This window comes from Atractosteus spatula, chromosome 9 (assembly GCF_055471065.1).
Source record: "Atractosteus spatula isolate fAtrSpa1 chromosome 9, fAtrSpa1.hap1, whole genome shotgun sequence".
Classification (NCBI taxonomy): domain Eukaryota; kingdom Metazoa; phylum Chordata; class Actinopteri; order Semionotiformes; family Lepisosteidae; genus Atractosteus; species Atractosteus spatula.
In genome coordinates, this window is record NC_142714.1 from 6,546,869 (window position 1) to 6,566,389 (window position 19,521).

The 19,521-nt window shown below is 40.5% G+C and overlaps 1 protein-coding gene and 1 pseudogene across 2 annotated transcripts; both read left to right on the forward strand.

Annotated features, from left to right (window-relative positions):
- Positions 1-999: 999 nt before the first annotated feature.
- Positions 1,000-3,819, forward strand: LOC148828019 (acyl-coenzyme A thioesterase 1-like; annotated as a pseudogene). The gene is made up of 3 exons (XR_016091715.1): positions 1,000-2,089; positions 2,719-2,921; positions 3,028-3,819. The product of XR_016091715.1 is annotated as an acyl-coenzyme A thioesterase 1-like (transcript).
- Positions 3,820-6,812: 2,993 nt separating this feature from the next.
- LOC148828020 (cytosolic phospholipase A2 zeta-like) lies at positions 6,813-19,504 on the forward strand. The gene is made up of 20 exons (XM_088925452.1): positions 6,813-7,033; positions 7,623-7,695; positions 8,067-8,203; positions 8,517-8,648; positions 9,533-9,573; positions 9,887-9,929; positions 10,873-10,927; positions 11,209-11,360; positions 11,755-11,898; positions 12,039-12,073; positions 12,306-12,441; positions 12,798-12,934; positions 13,499-13,721; positions 14,048-14,165; positions 14,427-14,564; positions 15,256-15,363; positions 15,878-16,063; positions 16,344-16,510; positions 16,886-17,072; positions 18,433-19,504. The coding sequence occupies exons 1-20, from the start codon at positions 6,917-6,919 to the stop codon at positions 18,648-18,650; spliced, it is 2,547 nt and encodes an 848-aa protein (XP_088781578.1). The 5' UTR covers positions 6,813-6,916; the 3' UTR covers positions 18,651-19,504.
- Positions 19,505-19,521: the final 17 nt, after the last annotated feature.

A 19,521-nucleotide genomic window follows, 5' to 3' on the forward strand; every position in this document is an offset into this window, starting at 1 on the left:
CTTGTACCTTGATTACACATTGTTAAATTCATACATCATTTTATTTCAAGATACATGGAATTGATTACTATAAACCCTACAAACACGACCAGTTTTCCAAGAAGCCAGTTAACCTACCAGAATATTTTTGGACTGTGGGAGTAAACCAGAGGAAAGCTATGAGAACCCAGGGAGAACATACAAACTCCACTCAGATAGTAGCCCAAAATTGAACCCAGGGCCCCAGTGCTGTGAGGCAACAACTGAACGTTGGCTAAAGAAAAACAATTTCTTATTTCAAATAAATATGTGATAGAAATGAGCTGCTGGTCTTATTTTATCATTAAAAGAAGAAAATCACATTTACCAATAATAGCAAAGAATTAAGAATTATTTTTTTCAGATTGTATGTAAAAACTGAAATCTCTTCTATATTGCCAGTTATCGTATTTTAAAAATGCCCCTTTCCCACTTCTCTCATCTCAGTTCTAAGAGGAGAGGTTGAACTAGCAGGATGGTGAAGGAGACATGTGGCTCTTGAATGACGAAATGGGGTAGAGCTGGGGAATGATCTCACATCATCTGATGTCCAGAGGAGATGTTCTAGTGCAGAGACAGCCAGCCTGAGCCCTTCCCTTCCATGACAGTAAAGGGATTTGAACCTTCCTATTACTACATCAATCCTTGATATTGCTACATCAATCCTTAATTGCCTAATTAGCCCATGCTAGTAAAGACTTACAAAGGAAAGGTAGAATCGATCTGAATACCGCTGTCTTAGTGGATACTCCTTTGTGTTGCACTAAACCAGTTAAGCTTTGTACACATCAGTATCATACTGGCTCTCGTAAATTGAGCGAGTTTATTTTCAAGTGTCCTTTGCAGCCTTGCTAATACCTAAAGCTGTACTACAGAAAACCAGAAGAGGGCCGTATTTTCTACCATATCGTTTGTCAATTTTTCATCGTGTTTAAGGATACGCTGAGATACAAATATTATACATCTCGTTTATTCCGTACGTATAATTGTTTTATGGTTGTCCTCTTAAACTTTTGCAGTTATAACATTAAAATGATCTTCATACGATTACGATGAATCATTAAAAAAAATTAAGTTTTCACTGTATTATCTTTCCTTCACAAAATGTTCTTGGCTCATGAGTTTGAAACTTGGGACATAAAATTAGTCTTTCTGGTTCACCAACATTTGTTCACGACATCTGTGTGCAATGGAAGAAAAAAACAGTTAAAATAAAAGTTGTTTTCCTGTGCGGTCTGGAATACACAGTAATGAAATACACTTACACAATAGTAAAGTACAAATACTGTAAATGCGATGGAGTCTGACTTCACCTTTAAAACACTTGTTCTACGTATTGTTTTGTAATGTTTGACGTAGTATCTTCTGTTCGTTTTTTCCTCTTTTATTTTTTTTTTCTTGTGTCCTTTAAACGATTTTTAGCCGTGTCTATTTTTCGCACTTTGAGGCCACCGTAGTCTCCGCTTGGCGGTTCGCAAAACGACACGGCGAAACAGTTCAAAGTCCATGAGTGAAGATGCTTCTTTTCAGCCACCTAAGAACGGGGGTCTCAGCAGGAAAGTCGGCTGTTTTCTGTTTCCATTGGACCTGGAAGCGTTTTTTGCACGTCGGTACAAGAGTGACCATGAGTCCGGTCAGAGTTAAGGTGGAGCCCGACTCGAAGTGCCTGTTTGACAGACCCGTGACGGTGAAAGTGGAGGGGTTGTCTCCTCACCAGCCTGTCGCTCTCCGGGCGACGTGTTTGCCTCGGCCGCCCGCTACCAGGCGGACGAGAGGGGTCTGATAGACCTGTCCAAGTCTGCGTCTCTCGGGGGTGATTACACCGGGGTGCAGCCCATGGGCTTCCTCTGGGCCCTGAAGCCCCTCAAGCCCCTGAGGAGACTAATGAAAAGAGACATGGCCACCCCGTTCACAGTGCACATCGCCGTCCACGGTCAGGCTGCAGGGAGTGTGGAGAGCACCGCCCCTCCGCTGGCCTCCTGCCTTCATGAGCGGAGCTTCCTCGGGGAAGGAGTGAAGAGGATACCGGTGAGAGAAGGACGGATCCGGGGGACGGTCTTTCTGCCCCCCGGTGAGTGTTCTGTCACAGATAAAGATAACCCGAGTACACCAGCATGTAACTGTTCTTAAACGAGAACAGAATAATAGTTTATTAAATGCTCGTTTAAAACTGCTCACAGCCTGAATGCTCAAGTAGAGATTATTAGTGGTAACATATCTTCTGGCTCAGTCTATAAAAAAAGTTATTTTACGGTTTAAGCAGGCTGTGATTACTGTTTTAGATCTGCACAGTATTAAACAGAGTTTAGGTATGTAAACACCTTTATAAAGGGCTTAAAAGAACAAACACTAGTTACTAATAAGTTTTGATTATGTATATGTAAAGTACTTTGAGTTGCTTTGGGAAAACCACTTTACAACTTTAAGGAATTATTTTAATACTGTTCTAATTCTTGGACAAATGAAACGTGCAAGAAAGATACACAGTTTGTGTAATCACTCAGTTTTCTACTTTATGCTATGGGATACTTGAGATGAAAATATTTGAAAGCAAGGCTTGTATTTTATTGTACTATACTATAATTCTACCAGACAAAAATGTAACAGCAGTTGTACAGTTTAATGACTCATGAAATGAACATTTCAGTGCTTACTTGACTACCGTAGCAGTTTGAAAGCTGATGGACAGGTTTTCCTCAGGAGACGGTCCGTTTCCAGGGGTGATTGATCTGGGAGGAACAGCTGGAGGACTTCTAGAGCATCGAGGATGCCTCCTGGCCAATCACGGGTTTGCCACAATGGTACTGGCTTACTTCGGGTTTGAGGACCTCCCGCAGAACTTGGAGGAATTACATCTGGAATACTTTGAGGAGGCTCTCCACTTCTTTCAGGCACTTCCACAGGTATTCCTGCATGCAGCTGTGCAGATCAGCAATGGCTGGAGTTTGGACAGATGTTTTAAACCACGCTCCCTAACTTCACACCTTTTTGTTTTCTTAATTCCTCCAGGTGAGAGAGAACACTATTGGCCTACTGGGCGTCTCTAAAGGAGCTGACCTGGCCCTGTCCATGGCTAGTTTCCTGAGTGGTATATCCGCTGTGGTCAATGTATCTGGGTGTAATGCCAACTTCCAGTCCCAGCTGCATTACAAAGGCACAACCCTGGAAGCACTGAGGTTTTCGCCGGAGAAGATTACGGTGGATAAGGAATCAGGCTTATTGAAGTTCTGTGAGGCCTACGCAGACCCTCGTGATCCAGGATGCCAGGCAGTAGTGCCCATAGAGAGGGCCAGTGCCCGATTCCTTTTTGTGGCAGGTGAGGATGATCAGATTTGGAAAGCCAGCCTGTTTGCTACTGAAGCTGCAAAGCGTCTAATCTCACATGGCAAAGAGAGGCCAGAGGTCCTGATTTTCCCTGGAACAGGACACCTCATAGAGCCACCATACTTACCTCACTGTCACTCCTCCTTCCACAAGGTGATAAACGCCCCTCTACTGTGGGGAGGCCAGGCTGAGCCCCATGCCTTTGCCCAGGAGGAGGCCTGGAGAAGGATCAGGCAGTTCTTCCTGGATAATCTAGGAGCAGCAGGATGTAGACAGAGCAAGCTTTAAGTCCAACTATATTGGAGAGTATTTGTTCCATAGTAACCATTAGAATATCTGTATTCCTTGAGCCCCAGCTGTGGCTTCACGCAGCTGTATTTTAAGTGTAATTTCTTTTACATTATTCTGATTTCTAAAAAAATTAATGACTCATTAATGTAGTTTTTTAAAAAACATTAAAATTCAATTTGTGTTGAATTGCTGCTATTTTGTAATCGTATTTGTTCTTATAGTTCAGAAGGAGGTCATACCTCAGTTCTCATGATCTCCGGCTCAAGGGTTTAAATACAAGTCTATATCCTAATATTTGCCAGCAATCTTTGTGATAATTCCCATGTGCTCTCCTGAAATTCCTGGTCCTCTGTTTATGATTGTCGATGTTTATAAATGCACAAGGTGCAGCTCTCAGCATGAGAGGAAGTGCTGTTGTGCCTGTCACATGTCACCCCTGACGTTTAAAAAGTGGTTTCTTGCTGCACCTTGCAATAGGTCATGTTTCATGCCTCTAAGCAGAACATCAGTGTGACTAAGACGGGGGAGATCATGCTGTAAATCAAGAGGTTTACCGCAAGCTAATAAACAAGTCACGTCTTGTGACATTATATTAATTTTCAAAAGGATACAACTAAGAACTGGAGAAAAAAAAAGTGAAGTCTCAAACCTAGTGTATGTCCAGGATATATAACTTTGATATACATTATAATAGCCATGGCACCTCAAATAAGGAAAAGGCACTACTGTAACAATGTAAAGAGAAGTGTTGTTTTGTTACTGTAAAGGGTTTTTTTTTTTAATTCTCTGCTGTGTAATCTGTTCACTTCCACTGCACTACCCTGGGGGCTATTGGAATGAGTTGGCATAGCGCTTCTTCAGAGAAAGTATCAAGAGAATACAGTGCCAGGGTTCCGCCCACAAATGTAAGTGTCCCATGACATATGAGGGTACTTGCAGCTAATTCTGGACTCTGTGATGTGGATCCATTTGCCTTCTTTTTCTGGTTAGGAAAAGCAGCACTCACTGTGGCAGTATCATTTAGCAACCCCATCCTCAGAGCTCATGCACAATATATTCAATACTTTATATTCCCATAGCCCCTTCTTCCTTATCAGTTTCTCCAGAATACAGAGCAAGTTCTAGCACGTACATCGAAAACAGTCCAGTAGTAACCCGTTCCTCCAGTGACTATACGGTTACCCACTACTTCATAAATTGTTCAGCAAAATGTACCTTTATGATGTGTTGAAGTCAGTGCAGTAGTTTAGTAAAATCCATAAATTGCATAGCACACTAATTAGACTCCATTGCAGAGTCTGCAATCATTTCTAGTTCTCAAATCCATGTTATTTCAGTTTCGAAATGATCCAGGCTACCAAAAATATTTGCATTTAATGTGTGCATTCATTTTTATAGGAACTGAAGACAAGTCTAAATGACGTTTTATGCTGACTTTTCTACAGTTTTCTGAGAGATTAAGTACGTCTGCTGAAGAGTTGACATGCAACTGCATGTTTATGCCAGAATTAGGGCTTTAGTGAGAGATGATCACTCAGATAGCCCTCTTTAACGCTGTTAATGCTAGTTTGTTAATGCTTATTTGGTTAGTTCTTGTGTATTGAAGCAAAACTAATTTTCTAACTAATTAAGGATTAGAGCACATTCTAAACAATTCTGTTTCAGAAGACACTGAATCCATTTTTCACATTGCTTTTGTGCGGTGCAGTTGCTGACATTGTTATGACTGTTGTAACAACTAAAGCATTGAAGTTATTTCAACTGTGGATTATTAATTGGTTCACCCCAATTGGTCTCCCCCCCCCCCCCAAATCAATGAATCAGTACCCCAGATCCCACCCTTAACTAGCGAATCAAACTGATATTTACAAACAGAATTAGAAAGAAAGCAGACAATATGGGCTTTCCAAGAAATTCACACTGCAAACACATAATCACCATCTCTCCACACATAACCAAACCTGAAAAACTCCAGCCACTACAGAACCTAATAAAAAATATTATTCCATACTCTTCCATGCCAATAATTTTATTTTCTTCTCCTTACATTCAGGGGACAATCAGTCTTTAAGTGTTATAAACTGTTATGCTGGAAATTAAGTAGTCATGCTTAATGTTCATTAAGTTATACAGCTCCGTATAAAGTTAAAAAAAAACTTTTGTCATTAACGTGAGTCACGCCTTTTTAAAATTCTTCACATACACTGGAAATCCGTGTTTGTTTTAAAACAACTAAGGCACTTCCACCTGATCAGATGAAACTAAATGCTTTCCAGTAAAGAATTTCTTGAAGACAAATTACAGAACCAAACCATTTACGTAGCCTGCAATAAAAACCACGTTTGTGTAAGAGCAAAACAAACCATAGTGCCTCCACTCTGCATTATCCATTTCATTAGTGGGGACTCATGTTCTGTTCAGTGGCCTTCAGCAGCAGCCTGTTCAAGATACAAAGTTTCACCTCCCAGGCTAGATTTACATTCTATCTTAAAACATACCTGAAACCTGGCTTTCCGATCCTGATCCTGGACTCTGCCGTCTCCTCAAAGCAGCACCACCTGAGGATCTGGGAGAAGATTTTCAATTGGTCCAATCAAGCCAGCTGATTTTGCTCATTAAGAGGTAAATTGCACATCAAAGGCCTCTGCACATCGGTCCCTCTCCCCCCTGGAAAGAATCACACACAGCAAACCAGTTAACCTGCCAATAAGGGACATAAATGGCAAAATCAAATAAGTCTAAACCAAAAGAACAGATTTAATGTACAAAATTGCAAACAAAATCGTACACAGACATAAAATTACACATACAAAACAAAAGTTATTAAATCATCCAGAAGTAATTGTGTCATTATTTTTTATCCTTATCCACTAGATTAGTGATTATTAATTATATCTGAGGGAACCTCTGACCCAAGGGCTGACTTTCACACCAGGCTGGTGCATACTAAATCACTTTCTTGAAGTGAATTGAACAGGCTGCTCTTTAAAGATGTAGAACTTGCCATCGTTTAACTTCACAGGTTAGTTATTTTGAAAGGCAGGGCAGAAACAAGACCACATGATGCGACAAGTGTTCTTCATTCCAATCTCCTTTCTTGCAAAAGTTCCCACTGTAAGACACGCCTCTGAGAGGGTGGGTGGGTCTGGCTTTTTTCACAGGCAGTGAGCGTCGGCCAGTTTGTCAAGGGAAACTGGGCGCTGAGCTGCACATGCCTGCCCTTTCTAGCTTTCCAGGCTGCAGATGTCGGAGGAGCTGAATCCTTCAGTAAGTGTCCCTTGGCATGGGTCCCCGAACTGCATTTCAAAGGCTCGCAGCGCGGCTGGTACCAGTGTTTGCTGCTGTTGTTGCCAGGAAAGAAGATAAGAGAGTACACAAACCACCTGATCCTGCAGCATGGGTAAGAAAGTGAGCTGTAACCTGGCCAGGGAAACTAGGACTTGGTCTTTGAAGAACTGTGCCATTCTTTAACTGATTCTGACTTGCCTGTGAATCTGTACTACTCTACATACTATACTGTCTTTCACCTCTTGCTCTACACATGTAATTCATTTGGAGATCCTGAGAACCTTTACCTTTCAGCACTTCCACACTACTGTCTCACCTGTCTGTCTCTGGCACTCCCTGTTGTGTTACTGTACGTCCTCCCGCCCTCTGGAGCGCCGCTGACACAGGTTCACCTCAGATGCTTGCAGAAAATGTTTCTCTTGAAGAATTTTACGATAAAATTTGCGTTTAGCAAAAGTGGTCAGTCCTTATTAAAACAACATCTACCAGTAAGCAAATATAAAAGCATGATAAAATAATTAATGCTGCAAATTATTTCTTGATAATACGTATCAAATCTATTTGAGAATCTAATCTGTGTATTTTACTGTAATTATGAGCACCACCTCAAAGTTTGTTTTATGCTCTTTCTAGTTGTTTCTAAACAGTGACATGAAACATTTGAATCTTTTTTTTTCTTTTTTTTATCTTTGTGGCTCTAGAGAGAAACTGATCCCTTTTGGAATCTGTCTGTAAAAGTCCTCCAAGGCAAAAACATTCCCAAGCATGATATCTGTGAGTTATATTAAAGACTCCCCAGAATACTGTATGAATAGCATTGAATGCATTATGTTTATATCATGGGTTGTAATTTTTTTAGTTATTTTAACTTGGTTCTACCAGTAAATGATGTGAACTGCTTAATTCCAGGGGTACCTGTATTTTTGTATTTCTGTGTGTCTCATGGAGAGCAAGCTGGGGTATGCGAAAAGACAAATTCCTAATGCAAGAAATTGTATATGGCAAATAAAGTGATCTTATCCTTTAATTTCTTCATGTAAAATGGCATAAAACTTTTAGTTTTGCTATATGGATTCTTAGTCATAGTGCTTTTGTATAGTACCACTGGCTGCTCCTTGATCATGTGCACTGTCGCTGTTGGTTAGGGTCTCAGTCAGATTGCTATGTGACACTCCGGCTCCCCACTGCCTCAGCCAAAACCTACCGCACCAAGACTGTGGCCAACTCCAGCAATCCTGTGTGGAACGAGACCTTCCACTACAGAATCCACAGCCGTGTGAAGGTCAGTATCTCCAAAAACAAGACAGTCAGGGACTCAGGGGAAGGCCACACATATTTAAAACCTGCTTTCCATTTCCTGGGTTTCAACAGTATTAATGTTCAAAATGCTCTATAAAAATGGGTTTATAGACAGAGGTTCCCTGCAACACCGCTCATTCGGGGACAGAAAGAGCCAGGGATTGTTCAGTGTGAGAATTGTTTCTTATTTAGACCTGGTCATCAAAGACCAGCTTGAAAAGTGTGGACAGGGCCAAACAATTGAGACGTATTTCATATGGCTGGCTGTGAAATTTTCTTCTCTTCTTTCTTCTTAGAACATTTTAGAGCTGAACGTGTATGACCAGGATTTGCTTCCCCGAGACGATCTGTGTTCTAAAGTGCTGTTTGACATTGATAACCTTTCACCTGGGAAGACGGAAAAGAAAGTCTTTGTGCTGGACCCTGAGGTGATTTTTCTGTACCCACAGAAAACCACCAAAATAAGCTTTCAATTTATACTTCCTTTTTTTTAAACAAAAGTTTAGTATTTATGGTCAGATAAACTTTTTTTTATTATTTAGAAAACTATTAGATTAATTCTTGATTTTATGTTTTTGTTAATTTAGCTGACACCAACTCCAAACTGACTTACATTTGTACTTGTGGGAATTCTCCTGCAGTAATTTTAGTGAAATCCCTTTGAACCAAGTACTACTGTAGCAGCAGCAGGAGCAGCTCACAAGAGGATTTGAGCTTGGAGTCTTCCCATTGAGTGTAAAGCCCTAAACAGTGCTCCATATTAGTAATGCAAAATTAAACTGCTTCTGCAAACACTGTGCAGAGTCATGAGCATTAGAATGTACTGTATGTGTTGCCTTATTTTCATGGAAATAATTCTTTTTTTTAATTAAGATGTTTGTGGTCAATAATGTGGTCATTTTGCCATCTATAATTAACTGTAGGGTGTTCAATACACATCTACATACATTAATGACTTTACTGTGAATGTGGGTTTAAGCATACTTGTTTCTTTGTGGGTATCATCTACACCTTTATACAGTAGGTCTTTTTGTTCTTTTTCGGAATTCATGCTGACCGCAAAACTGAGGCGAACCATCTTTTCCCTTTAGCACGACATTTGTATATTTTATAAAAAGGAATGAGATGAGTCGTCTTTTAATATCACATCACCCCCAACAAACCAATAAAGAAACTAAAACCAGCATAAATAAAATAATTTAAATGAGTACCATGTTAATGACATCAACAATATGGGATAAATTAATTAAGGAAATATTTAAACGATTTTTCGCATGAATAGATCTCATTCAAGCTCTTCCATTCCTTCCAGAGCAGAGACGAGCTGTGGGTGGAGTTTTCCTTGGAGGAGAGGTGAGTTCAAGGGGAAAAAAAACATCATGGGAAGTATGAGAGGGCAACAAAAGAACAGTTCGGAAAGATTTACAAATGGCATTGCTGTTTAAAATGAAAAGCAACAGTCCCTATTTTGTCACTGAAGGAGTCTTTAACAAGGATTTGAAAAGGAGTCTCTAGTATTCAGTGCGCTGTCTTCATTCTGTTCGCTCATCGTGTCCCCTGTAAGTCACAGCCCAGTTTAAAATGTTTAAGCTTAATCAAGGCCATGCTTAAGGACTGACAACCTAAAACAACAACAATTCAATTTTAATGTCTTTGTTTTTTGAAGCAATGAGCCCCCAAGCCAATATATCACTAATGGAGTACTGGTGGTAAGTGTTTTAATCTACAATTCAGTGTGAGTTGGTTTAAATAAAGTTTTCTCGCTTTTTTGACACTCATTGATTTGGATAAACTCAAAACATTTGCACCCACATTAACTTTGTTTAAGCCCTTGTCATTCGCTATGATGTCATTCATCTGAGGGTCTTTCCAGTCTATAATAGAAAGATGAACTCTGCCAGATTTGATCATAGATGGAGCTGTGTCTAAGCCTGATTAAATCTTTATCTCAATTACGTTTTCCTTTTTTTTTTGACACAAACCAAATAGGAGCTGAATTCAATACACAAGGGAACAAATTTCAGACTGTTCCCACTGTGCATGCAAAAGAAATAAATTTGATTAAAGTAACCGCTGTGAATATGGCTGCTGGCTGCAGAGTTAGTATTTTCAGCCGCGTGTAACTGAATGTGTCCTTTGTCTACTCTACCAGGAAAAGTGACTAGAGCCATTCAGAGAAAGCAGGTTGATAATCAGGTGGACTGACACATTCTGCCTAATCTGCTTTCTTTCAAAATTCACTGTTGAATTTCTCTCACAGCCTAGTGACAATATATGTGGTTATATTTCACTAAGATAATCTATATACCATGTATAGTGAGAGACATTTTTAAAAAGCAGTAAATGCCTTTGATTCCAGTACTAATTTACTGCATTCTTAATGCTACCCTCTGTGTGTGTTTTCCTTACTATCACAGAAAAATGTGCAGATACCCCATAATCCTGTTACAAACAGCTTTAATTATGTGTGCCTCAAGAGTTCTGTTTCTTGCATTGCTGAGGTTAATCAGTGCTTGTTTTGCCATTAATTTAGCAAATGCGCTTATAGGTTGGTGTGACACCGATACAGCTTTAGCAACTGCAAAACCCATTGGTGCATATTTCTGCCAGTGCATAATTACGTCTTGACCGAAAGCATTTCTGTGTTTTTAGGCTGGTCCTTTTTCACTTTTGGAGGTCAAAGTGAATGAAAAATGGTTTAAAGACGGTATGTGAGCAATATATACAGGAATATTTTGTATGTTTTTATTTATATATACAAGTGAAGGAGTTTCCATTAATAATATAAATTCTCACTAAAATTAGTTACTTCAGTGGGTTTGCATCATTGTGAGCCCACAGCAGTGCGCCACCTGTCTGTGCTGAAACAAATCAGCAGTTTTAAAAAATTTTTTTTTCAATTTCTAATGAAATTACATTTTTTTAAATTCCACATTTAAGTGCTTTTTGAATTGCCTGTGAAGCCTTCAGTCGTGTTTATTCCAGCAGATAAAGATGTGGTTCTGAAGCTGACGGGAGCGTACGAGGAAGAGCAGGTTGTGTTCCGTCCCTCTCAGATGTCCGGCCCTCCCCAGCCTCTCACCTTCTACATTAATGGAGACCTGGAAACAGAGCTAAGGGTCAAGCTCACCTCAGCCAAGGTGCTTTGCGTATCGCAGACGTTTTATGAAGATTTTTGTGTACCATTTAGCTGATAGCTACAACTGTGAAGTTTCTAGCTGAAAGACGACCGGACAGGCATCTCAGTCTTTGCTGAATTTTTAAATAAAGTAATGGGTGACATGTCTAACAGTTACAAATCAATGTACTCAGTTGTTACCCCCACGGGAAATGGAATAATATATTTTTTCTTTAAATACTGTATGCCACCACCAATTAATTTTGTTATGGTCGTACTTTTCAAAATGATTGAAATTGATTAATACAGTGGAACACTTCACATAAATATCTTGGTTTTCTTTACTATTCTCTATGATTGAATTGGAGTTACAGTATGTCCTGAAATGCTGTACTGATGTATCTGTTCATCCCTAGACAGAAGACATCAATGAGGAAGATGAAGATGAAGACCAGGGAGAAGGAGAAGATGAAGCTGAGGATACCTCAGGCCTGTCCTCTGTGCTTGTGAAGTCTCTCCCAGCAGGGCAGGAAGTGTTGCTGTCAGTTCCTGTAGGAGAGGTAACCGCGTGCTCCAACATTCTTCCTCTGAATTTCCATCTCCACTCTCCCAAGATCTTCTGCATCATTCTACTTGAGTTACTTGAAACTATTAAAAAAATGTGGGTAATATCAGTAACTTGGTTTTCCCCTGTTTGTAGGAAGACATCGATCTTCAGCTGAGGACTAAAGATTGGTAATTTTTTTTAACCTTTGTGTATATTTAAAATAAAAATCAATAGAGGTAATGATACACATCTTTAAAATACCACCATGCATTCAACGTTATGTGTAACACGTGAGTTATTTTAGTTTGAATAATAGATGATGTATCTTATTTAACAATGCAAGGCCATGTCAGTTCACACCATGCGGTCAGAAATAACATAGGTTATTGTCTTTCTCTGCGGTCCCGTGTACACGTGCAGTTCAGAGGATCTTGATGTGCGTCTGAGTTTTGATATCCCAGAGGAAGAGAAGAAGTTTCTGGAGAAGAGGTCTTCAAGGGTGTGTCAGGGCTTTCAAAGAGCACTCCAGCTGAGTAGCACACCTGATGCCCAGGAGGTACTTCTTGTTTTTCTCCCTGTTTGTAATAAATTCAATTGCATTAACTGAGATGGCAAAGGTTTTTACTATTGGAAAGAGAGCAGTGTGTGCACCAGCATTGGTGAATGGTGATAATAAGCATCATATTTTAAAATCATTGATTGTGGCATGCAATACCTGCCTTGATGTGAAAGTAACAGTGCCAGGCAGAGTGGAATGTTTTAAAAAGACATTTACAATTGACATTTACATTTGAAATGAGCAGCTGGTATTCAGATGAGGTTTTGAACAAATATGAACTCATTGTCCAGATGTAGATTGTCTATACCTATTTAGCAGATTTCCTGTCATGATCATTGCTCCTTTTTCTGTAGGTTCCTGTGGTGGCAGTAGTGGGATCTGGGGGTGGGACTAGAGCAATGACTGCATTTTATGGATGCCTGAAGGGGCTTCAGAACCTGGATATTCTAGACACTGTGACCTACATTTCTGGGGTCTCAGGTTCAACATGGTATGTATTCACACATATACATTACATTTTTAAACAATATCTTTTTAGCAGCTGTTGACATCGCAAAAAAGTCAAATCTGGATATATTTGCTTAAGATTTCCAACTGATGCCACCACTAAGCCATAAGTAACTAACCAGCAACACGATTGCATCTACTAACCAGCAAATATTTTACACTTTCTTTCTAAGCTATAGCTACTGTACATAGCACATAAACTCTGCGTTGCCTGTGACCCAAACAAAAGAAAAACCAATTAAAATTACAACCAATTAAAACCAATTACAAAGTAGTTAGTCTAGCACAACTCAGAAGTGAGATGTTCAGGATACCAGCATCGCAGGTAGGAAGGAGTATTTAGGTTCAGTCCTCTTGGCTTGAGTCTGAAATCTGTGGTTCTGTTTATAGAGTACCACTATGCTCTTTGATTGCCATCAACAGACATATAGCTTTTCACTTAGGTTTTCAAGAGATGAATTTTATAAACTCTTCGTGCACAGAGGCCCAAGGGTAAATATTTTAATAAATATACACTTTCATGATGAAAATGCTCAACTCTTTTCAGGGCCTTGTCCAGTCTGTATGCAGATGCTGACTGGTCACAGAAAGACCTGCAAGGACCAATCATGCAAGCCCAGTCTAAAGTCTGCAAGAGTCATCATGGAGTGTTCTCTCCAGCACAGCTGAGTTATTACTACCAGGAGATCCAGCAGAGAAGACAAGAGGGCCAGCTCGTGTCTGTAATTGATTTGTGGGGGCTTATTATTGAGTATTTCATTCATGGGAAGGTAAATGTTATTCTAAAATGTCCTTGGTATGGAGAGACCCTTAGTGCAGATGGTTTTTAGAAAATTATTTTTTTTCTAAATGGACAGCAATTATTCTGTCCTTTTTTTTATTTTAATTTGTTAATTTGTTGTTTAATTTAGGATAAGATGTATTTAACAATGGCAACAGCAGTTGCAACATTGAAGGTCTTCAGTTCCCAGGAATAAGAATGGTCTGTTTTTCTTTGAACGTCACTGCTAATTTATATTGCAAAGGTTAAAAGCATTTTTGTTTAAAAAATACCTTGCAGTATCCTCAGAATTCCTCATTCCTTCTTCATCTACAGAAAGATCCTCGGACGCTTTCCAATCAGCAGGAGACAGTAGCACAAGGACAAAACCCCTACCCCATCTACTTAGCTGTCAACATGAAAGATGCAATTAAGGGAACAGCAGATACAGCTGGTATGAACCTTTTCAATGTAAAACTTATTTTTTAACAAGACCTTAAGCATGTCTGTTGCAAATTAATTACAGTACATAATCTGTCACAAATATTAGTAGAAGTCTGGCGTTTATTTCTTTAGTTTTAGAAGTGGAGTTCTGAAACTCCTTTTGTTATCTGAACTAAAATGTATTTTTCTTTCAGGGAGTCAATACATACTGTAGCCTATCTGTTGTATTCAATCTAACCATTTTAACTGTAAAGCCTCTTATACCTCTTAGAATGGTGTGAGTTTACCCCACACGAGATTGGGTTCCCCAAGTATGGAGCATTCATCCGCACTGAGGACTTTGGCAGTGAGTTCTACATGGGTCACCTGATCAAGAGACACAGTGAGACACAACTGACCTTCCTGCTGGGTGCGTGTGTTTTTGCTGTATGTGGTAGCACCCGGTTTGGATGTTGATGATGAATAATGCACTTTGTGAGAGTAATATAAATTTGCATTCCTTTAAACTGTCTTTAAATAGTTTCACATACAGTAAATTCATACACACAAATGCGTGCAGAGTAGCATAGTGTGTAAGTGGGCACAAGTCCCTGCTGCACGTACCTTGTCCTTTACCAGTCCACCTAGCTGTGTGATTGGGGACCAGCATTTCCTGGGGGTAGGATCTGCAATGGACTGGTTTTCTATTTGGTGTGGGGGCGGTGAGAAAGAGAGTCATGTGCTGGCTTGGCCACGAAAAAACCAGTATGAGCTCAGCCTCGACGAGTCACTGTGGCTCAAATACTATCTGCTTGCCTAAACGCACACTTGCAACTTGTGGGTTGAAGTCCCCATTATTACATTCTCTGCTTCGCCATTTGCGTTTCTGGTCTCAATGTACTGTAGAAGTGACTCCACGAATTCCTGCAGGAATTGATAACGTATGAAGGTATGTGATCACATCTGTAAGAGGAAGTAATTCCATTTTGAATCGGAACAGGCTTCTCCAGCTTGCGTACAATATTCAAAGTTGTGAAGTTAGAGCTGCGGCTGAAGGGGCGGTTTGAAGAATTGGTGTGCCCTTGTTCACCCGTTTGCTGTGTATCTTCTATTTGCTGCAGGATTATGGAGCAGCATCTTCTCCTTTAACCTGGCCAAGGTGTGGAGCTCCCTCACAGGCTCTGTACCCACCTGGATGCAATGGCTGAGGGACGCTGTGCGAAAAAATGGTATTTTTTCTGGCTTTAATCGTCTCACATCTTTCAGAAATGCTGAAGGAATCTTTACAAAACCTGTCAAATGTTTGCTGTACGTTTTTTGTTTCTTTTCACAAACTGTAACCAGCTCAGTTTCAGAGCTATTCTAGTAGCACCATGGTTTAAAACTATATACAAAGTTCCATAATATTTTTAAGCAGACCCTATCAGTAGGTTTGTAGAAAACGGTTTAAAAAAAAACAGTAGAAGATCTCCCAGGGTTTCACATCACTTGCAGGGGGGAAAAAAGGAAAGAAAAAAACCTTTGAAACACCTGTGATTTCTATTTTGACTTTATCTGTTGTATATTCAAATCCACAAAAAAATCAAGAGATTTGTATGGCACTATGTAGAACAATTCCTGTCATCCTGGTACAATCCAAAGCAGTAGAGTGCTAGACTGAAATCATGAAATCATGACGCGCCACATCCAAGCCAATTTAAGGTTTTCATACCAGTGTTTCTCTCTTACCACCACTCCCACTAGATGAGATCAACCCCTTTGAGCCAACTGCCTTAGACACCTACTTCATCTCTCCAGTCAATGACCTTGCCGAAGTACTGAATGGCTTCCTGACTGACAGGCCAGTCATTGGGCAGAGCTACAATTTCCTGCGAGGGTTCAGTCTGTACTGGGACTACAGTCAGAACAGCAGCTTCATGGCCTGGAAAGGTATGTGATGGAATGGAGACTTGGTCTATTCACGTCTTGCCCTTTCCAGTGTCAATTTGTTCAATCAAGATGCTTATATATTACGGGCAGATAACAACCTGAGTGTTTCCTATCCTCTGGACTGCACTGTTGCATGCTACAGAGGCTTATCACATTTGGTGAACTTTGAAAACTCTGCTGTTTTGTTGCTCACTCATTTCACATCGGTTGACGTGGAGGAGCAAGAGCTTTTGGGCTGCAAAAGTTTGGCTTTGACTAACAGTTTGGTTCTGCTAAACAGACACCCATCCAGACGCCTTCCCTAACAGCCTGACACCCTCCGATTCTAAACTGCACCTAATAGACTCAGGATTCGCCATCAACACGGGCTTTCCGCCTTTATTCAGACCTCAGAGAAAGGTGGACATCATCCTCTCCTTCAACTTCACCTGGGGGGACCAGTTCAAGGTAATAGGAGCCGAAGGGAGGGACGGGTGTAGAACCTCTGTAGAAGTGTGAGAGGAACCTACTCAGAACCAAACCTATGAGTGCAGCCATTTCCTCATTTTCAAATGGCTTGATGTCAGTGGGTTTTTCCCCCTGTTATTTTGTCAGAAGACCCAGAAGGAAGAAAATAAGGTACCAAGCAGATATTGTTTTCCATATCAGTCATTTCAAATGTGTGTCTTATTCCTATGCAACAATCTTTTTTTTAACGTGATTTAGGTCATTTATTGTCGATTTCACATTGAGCATCAACAAGGCAGAAAAAAAAAGAAATGAATCTGTTCATATAATACTTCATAGTTTTCTTTTAAAACGTCTCTTCGTTATTCCCTCTAGGCTCTGAAGCTGACGGAGCAGTATTGTGCTGATCATCGCCTGCCCTTCCCACACATTGATCTCAGTGGCTTGGAAGGACGCCCCCTGCAGGAGTGTTATGTGTTTGCAGATGACCATGATCCACGTGCCCCCATAGTGGTCCACTTCCCTCTCACCAATGCCTCCTTCAGGGAATATCGGGCTCCTGGTAAAACGGCTCATTCTTCCTTCACTTCAACCAGACGCGTTTCACAACAAAGGGGACTGCTGGTGGTCGCATAGACAGTCTTTTACCCAGATTCATATTGGAATTCCGTAACAGGTTCAGAGATTAACAACACTCGGGGAAAGAAGTCCTTTTTGTGACCTTTCATTCCTGATATTTTTTTCTCGATGATCACTCGTTAATCAGATAAGGGGGATTCAGATGGAGTGATAGCGTGAGTGAAGACTGTGCAACTCTTAAAACTAGAAACTCAAGCACATTCGTGATAAGAGACGCTGGATTTCAGTTCTTTTCGTTTCCACATCATGTACCTAAGCACTCCTTGGCCATGCTCTTGACTCGGTGAGAAGGGAGTACGTACAGTGGAATATGTGATAGGAGGAAGAGCTTCTGTAGGAAGCCAGCATCTTGGATCACACCTTAGTTGTGGTGTGGCCTTGGACCAAGATGGCAGCTGAGGGAGTAACTGAAGACAAGGAGTAACTGAAGTTAAGTTATACAAGCATAGGCTCCTAGTGAGGAGCAACCAGACGAGTGAATGCAGTTCCACTAGAAGGAAAGGAGCTCTTGGGATAGGCTGTTTTGTATTTACCCCTGAATTGATGAGAGCCTCGTAAAGAGGGACTTAGTGTTTTCTGCATCTAGACTTGAGTTGAGTTATACAAACCTGTCGAGTTGGCTGCTGCTTTAGGGACAGCAGTCTATTCCAGACTGAATGGGATCAACAGGGGCTGTGAGAGGAAATGAGAGGGATTCTCCTAGTGTGAGGTCATGCAGCTGGCTACGTAGCTGCTTGAGAAGATGCAGCAAAAGATGTTATACCGACTGCAACCACAGGGGCTGGACAGATGAGCTGAGTAGTGGCTTTGTTTGAGTTCCCAGTCCTCAGTTAAGAGGGAGCAGCACACCTTAACACTGTGACAGAGAGAGTTCCAAGTAGATTGCACTGTGCAGTCATAACCACTGCAAACAGACATGCAGGCCAAGATATGCAAACAACATTGACCAAGAGTTAAAGTGTAGGCCTCAAGAAGTAAACTCTCAGAAGGACAGGGGAGGACAGAGTGAAAGGTTAAGAGTTATGAGAGAGGAGAAAAGGGGAAGGTCTGGAGAAGGAAGAGGTCTGCTCATTAGTCCCTGAGGGGGACTGACATAAGACCTTGGAGAAAAATAGCAGAGTCGCAACACGATGTTAACAACATGGTGTTGGACCACGAAAAATGGAAAAACGCATGGAAAAAGGTTAATTAATCACAGTAAGCCAAGGGCTAGCATTGCCTCAGCCAGCTAACCTGGTACTGACTCCTTACAGCAAGTGGACATTGGTCTCCTCTTTTTGAAGGTGTGAAGCGTGTCGGGGAGGAAGAGCTGAAGAAGGGGGAGGTTGACGTCACCAGCACAGCCTCGCCATACAGGACGTACGACATGAGTTACAGCGCTGAAGAGTTCGAGCGGCTCGTGGCACTCGCGGCTTACAATGTTGTCAACAGCGAGGAGGTCGTCCTGGGGGCACTGCGGCAGGCACTGGCCAGGAAGAGACTCGCAAAGGCGGCATCATAGTCTCTAGCCAAAGGAATCAGTCTGGCTTGTGATTAAGGTCAGCTGTTTTCACCACATCGCTGGGATCTTCCTTGAGAAAAATGTTACCTCATTATTACCAAACGTAGTGTTGAACTCTCACATGTGATTTGGAAACCCATGACTGGGACCAAGGACTGTTTTTGACTCTGTCTTTCTCACGCTGTTTGAATGTGTTCCTATATTTAGGAGAAGATCATCTAAACTCAGGAATGTCTTTTTTAAAAAAACTTTATATATTTCCTCAACAATGTAGTAATATTCCTAAATCAATTGTCTGCTGATATTTTATAAAATATCAATAGATTTTTTTCACAAAAGAAAGGCAGCTGATTAACCACCATTTGAGAATATTAAGCTGCTCTTGACTGAGTTAGTAGTTCCTATGACTGTGAAGGAGTCATTTTAAGTCATTAGAAGATCTTGAAACATGCAAATTGATCACAAATTGCTGTAACCGTTGCAGTAAGAAATTGGTGTCCCTCAAAAATACCTGGAGATATAAATGCACATTTCGTTTAAAATCCTAATTTTTATGAATAACTGCTCTGAACTTTTTGAAGTATGTGCTTATAAAACTGAATATACAATAGGGTGAGGTTTTAACAATTATATAAATTAGATCACACTTAAAATTGTGATATGTACTGTACAGTTCTAGGTTCATAACCAGGATGTTTCACATATTGTAACTGGAGTGGGTAAATGGTTTTAGATTTCTTCTGGAAGGGACATAAAATCAATTATAAAATCAATGTTCTGCAATCATGTATTAGATTCATATTTTGACTAATAGAAATCCACTGTCCACCTTGTTTATTAAACATAAAAGAAAACCAGACATTTTAAGCAT

Excerpts from the sequence above, each read along its gene's own strand:
- LOC148828020 (XM_088925452.1), top strand. The coding sequence starts at position 6,917 with ATGGGTCCCCGAACTGCATTTCAAAGGCTCGCAGCGCGGCTGGTACCA. Across the intron at positions 8,649-9,532 it reads TCTTTGTGCTGGACCCTGAG|AGCAGAGACGAGCTGTGGGT; the intron begins GTGATTTTTCTG and ends CATTCCTTCCAG. Across the intron at positions 9,574-9,886 it reads GAGTTTTCCTTGGAGGAGAG|CAATGAGCCCCCAAGCCAAT; the intron begins GTGAGTTCAAGG and ends TGTTTTTTGAAG.